Here is a 16,810-nt window from a genome sequence, read left to right on the forward strand (position 1 = left end):
GGGTGCAGAAAGAAAGGGGCCCCTGGGCTGAGGTGTTTACAGGAAGCCAGGAGGTGCCAGCAGGAGGCAGGGGGCAGTAGTGAATCTTAGGTGCCGACCCTGGAGCCAGAGGCCAAGGAAGGAGAAGACTGAGGGTTCAGGTTCCCCTCTGCTGCCTTCACCATGTCCTGCAGACTCGCTTCCCTCTCCTGCAGCCTTGGCTGGAGGATTAGCGTGGTCTCCTGCTGCTGGTCATTGTAACCCCTGGCAAACATATCAGATTTCTTGGTCCTTGTCCCTGTAGGGGAAGAGGTGTCTGAATTCAACAAATGCTTCTACACCCGTATAACGCTGCAGGAATTGATGGCTTGTATCCTGCACTTTTCCACTCCCTTAAGTGTTAGAGGGGATTTTCCTATTCAGGGACTGCTCTGTGTAGAGGGTGACAGTGGGACATGGAGATCACTCCCCAATCCACCTTCCTTTCACCTCCAGGAGGGTCCAACAGGAACACTAAAGACTGCAAAGCAAGAAAGGGAAATCACAGCTTCACTTAAAAACCCCATTGCTGCCCGTCCACGGCTCGGTGCAACAGCGCCACCTGCTGGCCCAGCTGCAGGGTACCTCTGCCGCGGAAGAGCTCGAGACCCAGGAGGCTTGGTAACTCTCCAGCCTGATAGCCTCATTTTGGGGTGAATCAAGTCAAACCTGACAGTTAACAAGATGGGAAGAGCCTACAAGACTCGCTAGTCAAGCGGAAATGGTATGTTTAAAAGCACAGCCTGGCCCTAGAAGGGCTTTCCATGAAAAAGCAGTCGTTTCTGCTCTGGGAGAAACCACCCCGAACAAAGTTGTGGCTCCGTGGAGACTGGGCTTGGTTCGCTGATGGCTTAGTGCAGCTGAACCCTGATGGGCGCGCTGGGGGGCTGCCGCGGCCCAACCTCAGGGCCAGCTATGTAAAACCGAAAGTGGACATCACTGCCCTGCTCAGTGAGCAGAAGTCAAGGCCATTCTCATCACGAGTCTGACCAGCACTCCCCCTCATGTGCTTTGTTAAATTTTACCGACTTGGGCTGCTAGCCAATGGCCTGGTTGCTTGGTTCACTTGGAAGACGACAAAGGTGGAAGATTAAAGACACAGCCGTTGGGGTGGTGAACAATGGAAACACACCTTGGTTCTGTCTGACAGTTGGGTCATTCATGTGGGTGCCCACGGGGGGACTGGTCTTTAATAAAACTCACAGGCTCCAAGCTGCTGATCAAGCCTGCATCGCCAGCGCGGAGGCTCCCTCCTGCTCCTGGTAATTGACTCCACTGAACCTCTGACACCCGCTAGGGGCTCTGTTGGTGCCAGTATCACTGTTCCAGCACAGTCAGCTGACTCAGGCCACATCATTCTGGCCCTCGAAAGTAAACAGTGTCATGTTTCAGGCTTTGCAGACCCTCTGCAATCCGACATCAGTGCACCTTTTATTTTATTACAGAAGCCACTCAACAGTGGACCAGTCGTCAAGGTGCTGGATGAACATTCTACATTCCCACCCTCAGCATCTGGGTGCCGAGCACTGGAACGGCCCCCTTCAGATCAGCTCTGCCTCCCTTGCCTCCTCCTGGTCCACACACCTTAGTGAGGCAGCCTGATCACTGAATGTGGCCATCCCCTGAAAGTGTTCGTGTCCTCTTGGTCAGCCACTTCTCGGTTAATGATCAGTAGAAAGGGATGGGGAGTGCTCTAGACTTATTTTGAAAATTAAAGATTCTGCCCTGACCATTTGTTGGTACAACACTTCTAATGGCGATTCCAGGCCAACCTGGCTGGTCATCTCTGAGTACAGCCCAGCCAGAAAGAAGCCTAGGGAATTCCAACTCAACTCTGGCCCAGCCACCAAGATTCTCTTGTTGGATTATAATATGGTTCTGGATCACTTAATTGAAGACACTTTTCTCTCCAGCTCCCCTATAGTGGTCCACGCATACTGCAGCTGACAATAAAAATGGCCCCCGAGATATCTGGGTCCTAATCCTTAGAACCTGTGAATATGGTAAAAGCGATCTTGCAGATATGATTAAATTAAGGATCTTCAGATGGGGTGATTATCCCAGTGGGCACTAAATGTAATCCCAAGTGTCCTTACAAGAGGGAGGTAGAGAGCCATTTGACCACAGAGGGCAATGTGATCATGGGAATAGAGGGAGAGATTTAAAGACGCCGCTAAAATATTGGGTTTGAAGATGAGGAAGAAGCCATGAACCAAGGAATGCAAGGAATGCGGTTCTAGAAGCTGGTAAAGACATCAAAAGGGATTCGCCCCTGGAAGGAATGTGGCCCTGCAGACACCTTGCTTTCAGATCAGTGGAAACTATTTCAGACTCTGACCTCCAGAACTGAAGCCAATAAATGTGTGATGTTTTAAGCCACGAAGCCTGTGTTGGAAAACAAATACACACACCAACGTGGAGGATGTGATAAGTCTGTAAATTTTGTCAAAAACGCTTTGTCACTCACCCTGACCCTTCTGAACAGAAGGACTGGAAATAGGGGATAAGGAGGAAAGAAGTCGTAGTTGCTGAGATGTGAGATACCCATTTTTGTGGCCGCGGAAGGAGAACGGCCCGGCAGCTGGAGAGGGAACACCGCAGACCCTAGGAGGCTTGGGGAGGGCAGGGTCACTGGGTGCTGCTTTGTCATCTGGACCCAGCACCACCGCAGCCTGGCGAGATCATCTCCAGGTCTGCCCAAGTGAAGCAGCAGTTTTGACTGGCGGCCTGACCCGCCGCTGGGTTTGCCGGTGCCCAACTGTCCTGCTGTGCCTGGTGCCCTGGGTGCCATGGTGATGGAAACTCCTTAACGTGATCATCCCCCTCCTGCCATATGTGAACAGACATGTGGACCTGCACCACCTTGTCTCAGGCCGACTGATTGAAATTCATGGGCTTCTCCTGAGGCCCAAACGCCCTGGTGTCAGCAAATCCTGTTCACTCTACTTTCAAAATATATCCTGATTGTGTGCTGTCCAGGGCAGCGGGGTGGGGGGGACAAGTGGGGACTGAAACCCAGCTTAAGCTCCAGAATGAATGTCTTTTTATTTCCTTTCCTTTTCTTTTTTTCTTTCTTCCTTTCTTTCTCTTTTTGAGAACTTTTAAGATTTATTCTCTTAGCCGCTTTTAAATATGCATTATAGTTTTATTCACTATAGTCACTAAGGCTGTCTCTAATTGTGGATGGGGGCATGTGGATAGCTGTGGGCCTGAGCCACCTCCCACCTCTGCCTCTGCTGCCCTGGTCCAAGGCTTGGTCATGTCTCACCTGGATTAGGACAACAGCTCCAGTGTTCCTGGCTTCTGACTTCTCTCCCTGCCTTCTAACCTCCAGGCATCAGCCTGGGTGATCCTTCAAGACTTAAGTCAAATCCTGTCATGCCTCTGCTCAGACTTCACCCAGACTGAGAGCCAAGGTCCTTGTAATGGCCAGCAAGGCCTCACGTGGTCTGAGCCTGTTACTCCCCCCCCCCAACTCCAGCCCTTGAGTTTCTGTTTAATCCTGGAACACACTGAGCAGTGTCCTGCCTGAAGATCTCTGCACTTGTTCCCTCTGTTGGGAATACCTTCCACCCAGGTAGCCTCACACTTTGCTTCCTTGCTCCCTTCGGGTCTTCCCTTCCATGTAGAATAGCAATCCTCCAATCCCTCTTCAAATCCTACTGTAGGCTGTTGTCTGTTTCCTACAAGTAGAGTGTAAGTTCCATGAAGTCAGAGCTTTGTTTTGCTCAGTGCTGCATCCCCAGCTAAGGGATGAATGATGGATGGATGGATAACCACTGACCTCAGAGAGGCACTTTCTCAGCGACACCACACACTCAAAGCAATCGGTGAGCAGCCTGGGCTGGTCTCCTGAAGGCCTGCATTTCAGTCTTCAGTATCTTTTCTTTCTCTTTTTTTTTTTTTGGCAGGGGAGGTAATTAGCATTATTTATTTATTTTAATGGAGGTACTGGGGATTGAACCCAGGACCTTGTGCAAGCTAAACACGTACTCTACCACTCAGCTATACCCTCCCCCTCCGTTTTTCTTTTTAAATTGGGGTACAGTTGATATAGAACATTGTATTAGTTTCAGCTGTACAATATAATGATTCAATATTTGTATATAGTACAAAAATGGTCACAAGAATAAGTCTAGTTTACATCCACCACCATCCATAGTTACTTTTTTTTCTTGTGATGAGAAGTTTGAAGATGTACTCTCTTAGCTTTCACATATGCAGTACGGTATTGTCAGCTCTAGCCCCCATGCTGTACCTCGCTATCTTTTCTTTGCAGACTCTCTGAACAGACCCTCTGCTCTATTCCCCACCAGCTCAGTAACCTCCACCCTATGGAAGGAAAAGTTAACAAAACAACAAAATGATACATGATGCTGAGTTTTGTGGGAAGGGTGAAAAACAGTGGGATAGCTGCTTTAACACCATTTCAGCTTGAGGTTTTAATGGTGGTGGTTGCTGTTTTTCTTTTTTTGAGAAAAACTTTTTTTCATTGAAGTACAGTCACTTACAATGTGTCAATTTCTGGTGTACAGCACAATGTCCCAGTCATGCATATACCTACATATATTCATTTTCATATTCTTTTTCCTTAAAGGTTATTACAAGATATTGAATATAGTTCCCTGTGCTATACAGAAGAAATTTGTTTTTTAATCTGATGATAGTTTTTTGTACTTTATTTATTTATTTATGATTGTAGTTTTTTTTTTTTAAAATACAATGCACTTTTAGGAACTGCTCAGTGAGCTTACTTCCAAAGCATGTATAAACAACTGATTCAAAGTCATCTAAATTTCACAGTAACCACTGTTTCATGAGTTGTATAATTATCTGAACAATGTTTCAAAAGCATTTGAAACAACAGAAAGACAGAGGAATTCTTTAATGAGTGAAACAGCAAAGCAAACTATCCGTTTTAGGAGCAGAATAATTCTTTTAGCCTTCAATCTAGCTGAGAAGCATTATACTCCTTGGAAGCTGCCTGTTATTTAAAAGAGATACGTACTTCTGATCTAATTTTTCTCCTAAGTGAGGTTCTTTCATAACCCTCTCAGTTGACTGGGAGGTTTTTCACTCATTGGGGATTGGAATGAGAGAAAAATCTTTCTTAACTTCTTTTGGCCAGAAGACCTCCCTCTCTGCAGGATTAGGTCCCTTCCTTTGAGAGTTGCTGGCACTTTAACTTCCCTTCATCCAGGCTCCTAAATGGAGAGATTGCATAATTCACATGTCACCATTATCACCAGAAGATACCTCCTGGGACCTGCTAGTTCTGGGCCCAGAGTAGGCTCTACAGGATCAAAGTATAGGTCCCTGCCTGTTCTTTGGGAACTAACACTTTGGGTGCGGTGCACACAGGCACTTAAAGAGCCAGCCAAATCGTATGGGCAACAAGTCGGGGTAAAGGCAGTGGGTACAACTGCTTGGGTGGAGGAGTGGGGAGAGGGCAAGAGTGGGCTAGGTTTGCTAGGTCTTGAAAGACTGATGGCTAGAGAGGGTAGAGGGAGTTCAGTTGTGTGGTGGGGGTGGGGAGGTTAGAAAATGCTGGGGTTGTTCCTAGTGCTGTAGGTAATACAGTGTTCGGAAGGAGGCAAGATAGGCTGTGTGGACGGAGCCACTCAAAACCAACTTCCACCGCAAACCATTCCTTCACTCAAAAATCATTTCATTTCGGTACCCATGTGTCAGGCACCGTGTTTGGTCACAAGGGTTACAGTGATGAAGGCGACACAAGGCCCTTAAGTAGGAATGAGTGACGGGTGTGAAAGAGACAGACGTGAGGGCCCGTCAGCCACAGAGGTGTGGCTGAAGCACGGGGACGAAGGGGCAGGAAAGCAGAGGCCAGGGCCGGCGGGCAGGCGGGGCTGGGTCATGCAGGGCCCTGCAGGCCGTGGTGTGGTTAGGAGTTTGGGTTTTATTCTGAGGGCAGCAACATGACGTTTCATTCATTCTGCCACAGCCTTAGGAACTCTGCAGTCTTACCGCAGTTGTACTGACGAGGACGATCAGGGCGGGGTTAAGTAATTCGTTCCACGTCAGCTGCAGGCGAGAGGGGCTACGACAGATCGGCGCCGGGGCCTCGCGGGCCCCGCGGGCCTCGAGCTCTACCCGCCCCGGGCGTCTCGCGCCACCCGCCGGCGTCGGGCGGAACTGCGGGCGCTGCCCAGCGTCCGCGCAGCTCGCACTGCGGCGACAAGGAGCATGCGCCGCTGCCGTACGGAAGCCGGGAGGGAGGGGGCGGGGCCGACGCTGGCGGGCGCGGGGAAAATGGCGATGGCGGCGGCGGCGACTGCGGCGAACGGGACCGGAGGGAGCAGCGGCATGGAGGTGGATGCAGCAGGTAACGGGCCCCCCGGAGGCAGCTTCTGGAGACGCCTTTCGAGGCCCATCACGGCCTTCCTCGACTCCCGGGAGAAGTCAGGAGGGCGGGTCAGCGACGAGCTCTCTGGGATAACTTGCGGGAGGGATGTATGGCCCGGACTCCGCCGTCTCCCACTCTCATTTCCCGGGAGGAACGTGGGACCCGGACTGTCACCTCCTCTTTCTCCTTAGTAGTCCCCAGCGTGATGGCCTCCGGAGTAACTGGCAGTGTTTCGGTCGCTCTTCATCCCCTCGTCATTCTCAACATCTCAGACCACTGGATTCGCATGCGCTCCCAGGAGGGGCGGCCTATGCAGGGTGAGTGTTGGGTACAATTCTCTAGCCTCCTTTTCTTGATCACCTCCCCCAAATAGTAGCGTTTTCCCCTTCCTTTACTGAAGCCAGTTCCTCCTTCGCAAATCGCCGTTTCCCTGGTACTTGGCTCGCCTGACCTCAGACCCTCGGGCTTGAATGGTTGGGGAGTTTCGGGATGCCTTGCCCTCACCTCTATGTGTTCTCTCCCCTTAGTGATTGGGGCTCTGATCGGGAAGCAGGAGGGCCGAAACATCGAGGTGATGAACTCCTTTGAGCTGCTGTCCCACACCGTGGAAGAGAAGATTATCATTGACAAGGAATATTATTACACCAAGGAGGAGCAATGTGAGAAGGGAATGGAGGTGGGGGAAGGAGTGGGAGTTAAAAAACACACACACACACACACAAAAACAAAGTGGATGGAGAGGACTGGGGAAAAAAAACAAAACAAAAAAACAACAGAATAGGACCAGAGCGGAGGAAAAGTGAAGGGCAAGTAGAGACCTTAGAAAAAGAACACATTCTGTTATTCCCCACAAAGTAAGGAGTCAGAGAAGACAAGATAGAAGAGATTAATTATTCTAAATTGAGCCAGGATGGGGAGGGGAGAAGCTGCTAAAAATACACCAGGAGCTTCAAATCAAGGATGGTTTAAAGAAATGCTGTGTTCTCTGGCCCCTTCCTCTCCAGTTAAACAGGTATTCAAGGAGCTGGAGTTTCTGGGTTGGTATACCACAGGGGGGCCGCCTGACCCCTCCGACATCCACGTCCATAAGCAGGTACACATGCTCACACGTGTGCATGCTGGGGCAGAGAAGAGGGGACGAGGGGAAGAAGATGGGCCTTGACACGCGTGTGCATCGTCCCCGTCTTCCAGGTGTGCGAGATTATTGAGAGCCCTCTGTTTCTCAAGTTGAACCCTATGACCAAGCACACAGATGTGAGTAATGCTGACCCTGTGCCCGTGCCCGCTTTGGCCTGCTTGTCCATCACCATGCCTGTCTTTTAGTCTCATCCCCTGTTATCTTTTACTGTATTGCATCTCCTGCTGAATCAAGTCTCTGCCCTGCAGTTTACCAGCTGTGTGACTTTCGGTTTGTCATTTAACCTCAGCTGCATTTCCCTCATGTATAAAATGGGATAATTCCTACTCCACTGGGTCCTTAGGAAGATTAGATGAGAAAATTATTAATGTGAAAGGGCCAAGCCCAGTTTGGGGCTCTTAGAATAGATTCTGGTGCATTTATGTTACTAAGAGCTGTTCTCCATCTCTTTACAGCTTCCTGTCAGCGTTTTTGAGTCTGTCATAGATATAATCAATGGAGAGGTAATGCCCTGCCCTTCAATGCTCAGATCCTACTCCTGGCGTTTCCTGTGTTTGACTCTCCCCATGTGCCCTGTAGGCCACGATGCTGTTTGCTGAGCTGACCTACACTCTGGCCACAGAGGAAGCCGAACGCATTGGTGTAGACCACGTGGCCCGAATGACAGCAACAGGCAGCGGAGAGAACTCCACTGGTAATGGAGGCCCGAGGGGCTTCCTTCGCAGTGGGGGTGGAAGGTGTGGCCGCCTGCCTGCTCAGCCTCAGCCTGTCCCTGTCCCCCTGCAGTGGCCGAACACCTGATCGCACAGCACAGCGCCATCAAGATGCTGCACAGCCGCGTCAAGCTCATCTTGGAGTATGTCAAGGCCTCTGAAGCGGGTAGGACAGGTGTCTCCCTGGCACTTGAACCACTTTTCCTCCCTCCTGGGGAAGTGACAGCATCCACATTAATGTGGCCCCTTATTGTGCCTTTAGGAGAGGTCCCCTTTAACCATGAGATCCTGCGGGAGGCCTATGCTTTGTGTCACTGCCTCCCGGTGCTCAGCACAGACAAGTTCAAGACAGACTTTTACGATGTGAGTGTGAAATGCAGGATGGGGAGGTGGGGCACACACCGTCACTTCTGCATGCGGGACACGGGACTCGGCTGGTCCCTGCGCATGCTGTGAGGGACTTGGAGCCCCTGGGGAACCAGTTCTTTCTGTTCCCCTGCAGCAATGCAATGACGTGGGGCTCATGGCCTACCTTGGCACCATCACCAAAACGTGCAACACCATGAACCAGTTCGTCAACAAGTTCAACGTCCTCTATGATCGACAAGGCATTGGCAGGCGGATGCGGGGGCTCTTCTTCTGAACAGAGGGTACTTGAAGGGGTGATGTGCAGGGGTAGGACAGCTGTCAAGGGGAAGGGTGCTACACTCCCTTTGGAGCAACCTGTCAATAAAAGGGGAGCAGCCCCTCAGCACCCCCTTTCAGTGGCTCTGTCCTCTCTGTTAGGTACCCACAGGCTTCTCAACTTGGATCTTAAAGCCTTGATCCTATTGGCACTGGGTATTGATTGCCAAGGGGGAGGTGTCTGTTACCACGTTGAGTGCTTACTACACTGTGAGGTATGTGCCTGAACCCCAGGGCACCTGCACCCTAGGAGGCAGAGATACTGGTGTCTTACTTTGAGGCTGGAGACACGAGTGGAGATCCAGTGTGAACAGTCTGCACGCTGGGACTTGTCACTCATTGCTGCGTCTCCACTGTCTGTAATGGTGCCTGACAGGTACAGTTAATTGAGTGGACGGAATAAGACAAGCATAAGGGGAACAAGATATGAATCTAGGAAACTCAAAATGGCCTGTTTTAACAATGGAAGGCAGCAAATCTACAAACACTTTATTAGCAAAGGAATGGGTAAAACAAGTGCAGTTTGAGAAAGAGGGGAGCCTCCTTTCCCCTCAAGAGCATCACTGGACCTTTAAGGGAAGGGGGGCTGGCATGGTGTGCAGAGCAGACTCCAGTGCCTCCCACGACTGGACTCAGACAAAAGTGATCCGTGTCCGGGCGGTGTTGACCTGCCAGACGTTTAGTTCCTCATACTCGTCTAGGGCCGCCTGGAACTGAGCAGGTGTGAAGCCACGAGATATACAGCGCTGCTCCGCCTCGGAAAACCGGACACTTCGGCCCTCTGAGACCAACTCACGGACCGTGGCAAATATCACATCTGCTGGTCTCTGGGTCCTGGAGGGAGCAAGCATGGGTATGTACGGTCAGGGTACAAGAATGCCCAGTATCAACGGAACAGCAGTGGTCAGCATTCAAAGTCTGAGACCAACATCAGAGACACGAGGATGCAGAAACCACAGGGATAAGCATTCTGCTCAACAAGGTCAAGGTGACTCCTGACATCCTTCATGAAGCCACTCACCTAGCTGTTTGCCCCTTGTCACCCAGAAGTGAGTCCTTGGACATCTCCATTAGCCTTATGGCTTCGTTCACATCTTCCTTCTCCACAGTGTCCACCATTCGCAGACGTGCCTAAGGGGAAGGTAGGGAGAGATGGGAACGGGAGGAGGGGGGTGGAATGAAGTCAGGGACCCCCCCCTCCAGTGTTAAAAGTTGGGCTACCCATGTGTGTCAACTCACAAACGAGCAGAGGCCCCCTCCCCTGCCCCCAAACATCCGCAGCGTGGGGCCGGCACTGTCAGACCGAGACAAGTGCAATGCCCAGGGCAGCGGCCAGCAATTGCCCAAGTCTCCGCCTCTCAACACTGGCCAGTCCCGGTGTTCAGCTGTCCTGTGAGGGAGACCAGACCCTTCTGAACTCCACTGGGCTCCCCTCCACGACAGATGGAGCCTGGGGAGCTCAGCCAAGAAGGCGCCTGGCAGAGAGGCTGTGTCCCGGGGGCTCGGGAAGTGCTAGCTCAGCAGTAGGTCAGGCAATCACACTACCTGCACGAACAGCACTTTGGAGCCCCCAGGACGAAGGTCCAAGATGGGACTGCAGAAACGAAGGTTTCTAGCACAGGATCTAGGACACACGGAGCGAGATTAGCCCCACCCACCCCTCGGAGAGGTGTGCGAAGCAGGGAGCAGGCCTTCCCCTCCACAGCCGCTGTGCGTGCCCTGCTGGAGCAGCAAGTACCCACAGTGCGGTAGCACGGACAGGACCACTATCTGCACTGTCAGCACTTTAGCCCCGGCAGGGCCTGAGTGGGAGGGAGGCGGCAACGAGAGGACGTGTTACGGCAAGTGCCCAGGAAGGGCCAAAACGGCCCACCCTCCAGCAGAACCGACAGGCGCTCACCAGAGCAGTGGACAGGCGCAGGATGGCCAGCAGAGTCCGGGCGGACGTGTAGGTGGCGTCCTTACTGGCCCACGCCTCTCGCCTCATCTCCACGTAGGCTGCCGTGATGTAGTCGGCCAGAGACTCTGGCACCGTGGGCTGCTTCTCCCGGCACATAGCTATGTAACGCCTGTGGGGGAGGTTTGTGGGGAAGCAGAAAAGAGATAGGAAGAGGATGTTTGTTCTGCCTAAGTTTTCCACTGAAGAAAACTCTTGGGGGTGGGGGTACTTTTAAGTAGGAAAGACAAATCAGTGGATGATTATTCGCTTGCTTAAATATTTAACACTGATTTCTCCAAAGGGCCCCCTCCCCTGAACATGTGACATGGCCAAAGGAAACGAGTATATCTTGTTAACTTCAAGAGAACAGGTAAAAGGGAAGGAAAACTTGAAGAATCACTGGGAGCCCTTCGACAGACTCCGTGGAGAAAAGTGACGTCAAGTATCCCAGCAGGACTCAACTTTGCCTCAAATCTGAACCTGCCTCAACCGAGGCAGGCAGGGGTGGAGATGGTGCGAAATGCGGGTTCTCTGCCACGGTCTTTCCTGTGGCCTGGCGGGGACCTAGACTCAATTGTCCTCAGACCCAGAACATACAGTAAATAGAAAGGGGGTGGGGTGAAGTGATAAATATAAACCCCTGAGATTGAAAGCTTCTCAAGAAACAACGCACATACGACGACTGGTGAAGTACACCAGTCCTCCTACCTCATGAGCTTCATGTCCAAAGGTTCAAACTGGGCTGGGGGCTGCCGGCTGTGCTGGTGCACGTAGGTGATGTGCTGGGCCAACCTGGGGAGAGGGGAGGCACATAGGAACACACTTTTTGGTGCTACACACAGCGCCCCAATTCCACATCCTCCTCCCTCAGCTCCTCATCCCAGCATGGCAGGGACATTTCCCAGGAAATGGTTATCAGCATTTCAGTCCTGACCCACCCTAAGAACAGTGGACCAGGCTCCGGTTTAAGAGAGGCAGGCTCTGGAGTTACAGTGAGGAGTCTTCCAATTTCTCCTCCCTCCCCAGAGACGTTACTGCCGAGCTGCATTCACCCACCGCAGGTCATTGTCTCGGTCAGGCCGGTCCTGGATCAGCCAGAGGAGGTCAAATCGGGAGAGCAGCGCAGCAGGAAGCTGTATGTTCTGCTCCAGGCTGCGGCGCGGGTTGTAGCGTCCGTAGGCAGGGTTGGCAGCAGCCAGGATGGAGCAGCGAGCATTGAGTGTTGTGAGAATGCCCGCCTTGGCAATGGAGACGGTTTGCTGCTCCATGACCTCGTGGATGGCCGTGCGGTCAGCCTCAGCCATTTTGTCAAACTCGTCAATGCAGCACACACCCTGGTCAGCCAGCACAAGGGCCCCGCCCTCTAAAGTCAGTTCTCCACTCACGGAATCTCTCAGCACGGCTGCCGTGAGCCCCACTCCGGAGGAGCCCCGGCCTGTCGTGTACTGGCCTGAACAAAGGGATCAGGAAGAGAGAAAAGCAGACAGGTTTAAGAAGAAAAAGAACAAGGGAGCAAGAATGGGGCAAAGGATAGAAAAACATGGGCCAGAGAGGTGAGACGTGTACTCAACTGCCCTACTGACCCAGCCAGGCCTTCCTGGGGCAGCTGCACGTCTTGGGGGTGGTGGCACTGACATCACCTTCATTCCCAGCCCTCCCCGAGGGTTGGAAATGTGATGGTCCCTGACCTCCGGTCTGCATCTCCCAAGGTCTAATTACTCACTGCGGGGGGCCAGGCGGTCGATGTAAGACAGGAGTTGAGACTTGGCCACACCAGGATCCCCCATCAGGCAGATGTTGATGTTGCCTGGAGGAGTAGCAGGAAGCTCCTTAGTGGCTATTCTTTTAATGCAAGTTCAAAAACAGAAAAGTATCTTTAAGGCCCGCCCCCCACACCCAGCACCATTTCTTCTAATCCTACCCTCCACCCGTTGAAGCCAAGATGCCAACTCTTATTCTGTGTCTTATGGGACACTGGTCCCTGTCATCCTTTGCCTTCCCAAACGCCTCTACTCACCCCTGATTTTCATGCCCCGAGGAGACTGGTCCACCCCGCCCACGAGCAGGAGCAGCAGTGCCTTCTTCACGTCCTCGTGCCCATATATCTCGGGGGCAATAGAGGCTGCCAGCTTCTCATAGAAATCCTCCTCTGTGGGACAGTGAAGACTGAGTGTTTTCTGGGGGAACAACTGCTCAGAGACTCACATTCCCGCTTTCCCCCGACCCCTCACCTGCAATTTGCCTCAGCTCCTCCCTGCTCAGCTCTCCAGCTCCAGACTCATCCTCCTCACTCTTACTCATCTTCACAATCCGATGAGCTTCCAGGTAAGTTTCCGAGAGTAAACCCTTAAGCAGAAAAGCCAGGATGTGAAAGAGGTTCCTTTACCTTGCCCATCCACGTGAGTCCCTTAAGAGTTCCTGACAAAACCCTTCATTCTGTTTTGTTTGGTGTTTTGCTGCTGATAGTCTTCTCTGTGGGGGGTGGTAAGAGCGAGGGGATGGATGAGACGGGAACACCACATCTGCATTTTCACCTCCTTTCTTACCTGTACCACCTGTCGGAAGCCGGTACGCAGGATTGGCAAGAAGATACCGGTGACACTGACGTGGTCCCCAGGCTGAGCGATCCTTGTGTTCTCTCCTTCTACCAGCACCGTGATGCTGCGAGGGATGTTTCCCACGGGCACCTGGTCGCTCTGGGGGAGAAGGGTACACAAGGCCTCTGAGGACTAACCTTCCCTCCCTCAGCAGCGTTCCAGTCTTCCACTTCTTGGCATGCTCCGCCCCAGACAAGCTGAGGAGGAGGGAAGCTGAGCTCTCCTTTACCTCTTCCCAATTCAATCAGGAAGTTCCAGTTAACCCTTCCTCCTGCACTGGGGTACTCCCTGCCTCAACTCCTCCCTCTTTTGTTCTTTCTCTCTCCTACTCTGTGTGAGTGACCACAGGACTCAAGTGGCCTCTAAGCTCCCACTTCCCTGGGCCCTGGACCATACACCCCAAACTCACATGTTCTTGCATCTTCATCTCCTGGAATTTGATGAATTTGGAGCCCCGTGTCTGTAGATACAGCCGCCCTCCTGAGCGGTTGGTCTGGCACTCCTGGCTCGGGCACATTATCAGAGGCATGAAAGTGGGAGACTGGATCTAGGATGTCAAAAAGGAAGCACCAAAGTCAGAGCCCCTTACAGTCAGTCACTTGAAAAACATCTCTGTGGCAGATACCACGGAACTATCAAGAACGTCCTGAACTATTCTGGGTCAATATAAACAAACACAGAGAACACAAAATGGACAGGAAGACTATGCTAGAGATGATGAAAGGGGAAAACACAGGTGTGTTTCACAGTAAACAGCGAAAATGACAGATAAGAATCAACAGACAAAATTAATTCTTAGAAAACTAGCAAGAGTTCAGTGCATTCCCGTTCCTTGTTCCATACGTACCGGCTGGTAGGTCTCTGCCCCACACTGGTCACAAGTGTAAGTGGCCACCACCATCCTGGGTTTGACTTCAGAGACACGAGTGACAATTCCACGCACGGTTACCAATTTCCCCACAGAGTCAGCCCGTACTTCCCGGATCACACGAGGCTTATTACTGCTCGGGCCTTGAAAATACAGCTCGCTAAGGGGAAAACAGTCATTAGCTAGGTCCTGGAGAACAAATTCCCACACCCTTCCCCACCGAGACCACTCACAATCTGCGCATGAGTTCAGGAGGGTACTGGTTCTGGGGGCTCCGGGCTGCCCCAGGGTCCCGGCTCCGCTGCTCCATCATCAGCCGGTGCTCAATGTAAACGTCCAGGACATCTTTATTTACCACCTAAAGGAAGAGGGAGGGAGATGGGAAAAATGAGTGGCAGGACGGGGAAAGAGCACAAAGGGTGCCAGGCAGAAATCATTAGCCCCCATCCCTGCCAGCTCAGAAAACACTAGTATCCGAGAAGCCTCTTGACAGAAACTGAAGTTCCTTGCCCTACATTTTCCTCACCTCTCTCGCCTTGTACTGAGGCAGCAGCTCTTGGACAGCATCAGCAAAGAGCCTGGCATAGCGCTTGGTGTTCTCACAAATCGAGTCTACCAACTCAGGGTCATCCTCAGCCACATCATCTAGGTCTATGTACAATGCCACTTGCTCTCGATGAGCCAGTCGAACCTGGGGTAAGGAAGAGATAGCAACAGAGCCAGGTACACCATGCTCCCTGGTGTGCACACGCGAGAACCTGTCACTGTGAGCTCAGCACCCAAATTCCAGGCCCCCACAGGGGAGAAACAGCTGGTGAGACACAGCAATACTCACTTCTCAGCACCCCCAACTTCTAAAAACACCTTAATTATTGTGAATGTAGTGATACACAGGAACCAGGTATGCTGCTAAACTTGTCACAGAAAAGTGTACTTGCTAAAATAAACCAGGCCACCTCTTAAAGCTCCGTAAGCCACCATCCCATTCCCTTTACCTAACCTTGGACTTACCAACTGGTTTCCATACTTGAACTGCTTCTTGCCAAATTCATCCTGGTAAAACTCTTGTAGAAACTTCTTCACCTTCTCTATAACGTAAAACGTAAAATCATGAGGATCGACCTTTCTTTCGGTTTCCTTATCACAAACCCCTCTAGTAGAAATCTAAAAAACTCACTTTCTTTTAAAATGAGATCTACAAACCACTTAACGAGCATTTGAAAAAGCCTTAACGAGCATTTAAATAAGCCTAAGATAATTCTCCCCAAACTGGGCAGAACACCTTTTCACGAGTCCGTTTTTCTCTAGGGAAGAAGGGGCCCCTGGCAGTTCAGAGTAACACTCAACACCCTCCCGGCAGGGGAATCCCACTCTGCAGTAGTTGGAGATCTCAGTGCTCTTTCTCAAAGGCCTCCCGCACCTGGAAACACACTCAGGTCTCAAGGTCCTCAGCTCTTCTTCCGTGCGCATGATTCCCCTTTTCTTTCGGCCCCCCAAATCCTTGCTCTCACAGGGATCTCCGCCACCAGGCCCGTCCTGCGCCCCACCCCCTCTCCCGCCACTGCTTCCGCTCTTAGTAAACAAAGAAGCACATGGGCCCAGATGCTGCCGCCTCACCGCCCGGAATTCCTCCGCCCAGGGCGGGAGCCCGCCCGACGATTGGCCGGCTCGCCTAGGGCCACTCCGTCCTACCCCGCCATGTCTCCCCTCGGCCCCCAGCTAAGCCCCCCAGTTCCAGGCACGCCCCCACCCTCAGTGGCTCTCTCCGAGGCCACCGTGCGGAAGGACACTGTTTACACACGACACTCCCTCCAGCGCCGTCGCGCAACTTCCGCCCGCCTTCACTTCCGCTTGGAGGTTGGACTAACGCGGCCAATCCCCGCGCGCAGCGGCCCAGGCCTGCCCACCCCTAGGGCTTCGGCGAGTCTCGAGCAGACGCGAGAGCCCGAGTGCCTAACAGCGCGGAGGGCAGCGGACTGGAAGCGTCCAACGCTGAGCCTTAGACAGGGTCCCCTGAGGTCCTGGTCTCCGCCGGGCACGACCCTTCCCCCGGAGCCCCCCAGCTGGGGTGTCCGCTCCCCCACCACGACCCCCACTCCTTTCCTGGACACAGTTACCAGCTCTTCTCCGACTTCGGCGCCCCGTGCGCCTCCCAGACACCGTCTGCCTCAGCCCCGCCGCCTCCCAACCCTCCTTCTGGCCTCGCGCGCCGAGCCCGGCCCCTCCAGGACCCGAGCCGACACCAACAGATGTTGGCCAAGAATACCCGCGCAGGGCGCCCCTCCCACACTTGCAGACCCTCACCTTTCTCGAGCGCGTAGTCCTTAAGGGCCATTGCTGCCGAGGGCAGTGCGGCAGCAGTTTGCAGGCTCAGACCTCTCACTGCCGGAGCAGCAAAGTACGCCCGCGCGGCGAACTGCGGCCGACCAACCGAAATTGGCGCGAAACGTCCCCTCCCACGTGACCAGCGCGGTGGCGTGCGGGCCAAT

General features: G+C 52.6%; 2 protein-coding genes across 4 annotated transcripts; one reads left to right on the forward strand and one right to left on the reverse strand.

Annotated features, from left to right (window-relative positions):
- The first annotated feature begins 6,207 nt into the window (after nt 1-6,207).
- COPS6 (COP9 signalosome subunit 6) lies at nt 6,208-8,992 on the forward strand. 2 transcript variants are annotated; one of them, XM_010957021.3, is made up of 10 exons: nt 6,208-6,361; nt 6,574-6,699; nt 6,910-7,041; nt 7,387-7,475; nt 7,574-7,636; nt 7,976-8,023; nt 8,100-8,214; nt 8,307-8,399; nt 8,496-8,596; nt 8,736-8,992. In XM_010957021.3, the coding sequence occupies exons 1-10, from the start codon at nt 6,223-6,225 to the stop codon at nt 8,874-8,876; spliced, it is 1,047 nt and encodes a 348-aa protein (XP_010955323.2). In that variant the 5' UTR covers nt 6,208-6,222; the 3' UTR covers nt 8,877-8,992. The 2 variants fall into 2 exon arrangements, with proteins under 2 accessions (XP_010955323.2, XP_045374039.1); XM_045518083.2 differs by having other exon boundaries at nt 6,230-6,361; nt 6,577-6,699.
- A 393-nt stretch (nt 8,993-9,385) lies between these two features.
- Nucleotides 9,386-16,783, reverse strand: MCM7 (minichromosome maintenance complex component 7). 2 transcript variants are annotated; one of them, XM_010957017.3, is made up of 15 exons: nt 16,626-16,783; nt 15,333-15,409; nt 14,848-15,012; nt 14,555-14,679; nt 14,301-14,481; nt 13,863-14,000; nt 13,403-13,552; nt 13,088-13,202; nt 12,874-13,005; nt 12,580-12,663; nt 11,913-12,306; nt 11,565-11,648; nt 10,818-10,986; nt 9,939-10,048; nt 9,386-9,751 (listed from the first exon to the last, which is right to left on the reverse strand). In XM_010957017.3, the coding sequence occupies exons 1-15, from the start codon at nt 16,654-16,656 to the stop codon at nt 9,550-9,552; spliced, it is 2,157 nt and encodes a 718-aa protein (XP_010955319.1). In that variant the 5' UTR covers nt 16,657-16,783; the 3' UTR covers nt 9,386-9,549. The 2 variants fall into 2 exon arrangements, with proteins under 2 accessions (XP_010955319.1, XP_045374036.1); XM_045518080.2 differs by lacking the exon at nt 16,626-16,783 and adding an exon at nt 15,742-15,894.
- Between the last annotated feature and the right edge of the window lie 27 nt (nt 16,784-16,810).

Source organism: Camelus bactrianus, chromosome 18 (genome assembly GCF_048773025.1).
Source record: "Camelus bactrianus isolate YW-2024 breed Bactrian camel chromosome 18, ASM4877302v1, whole genome shotgun sequence".
Lineage (NCBI taxonomy): Eukaryota > Metazoa > Chordata > Mammalia > Artiodactyla > Camelidae > Camelus > Camelus bactrianus.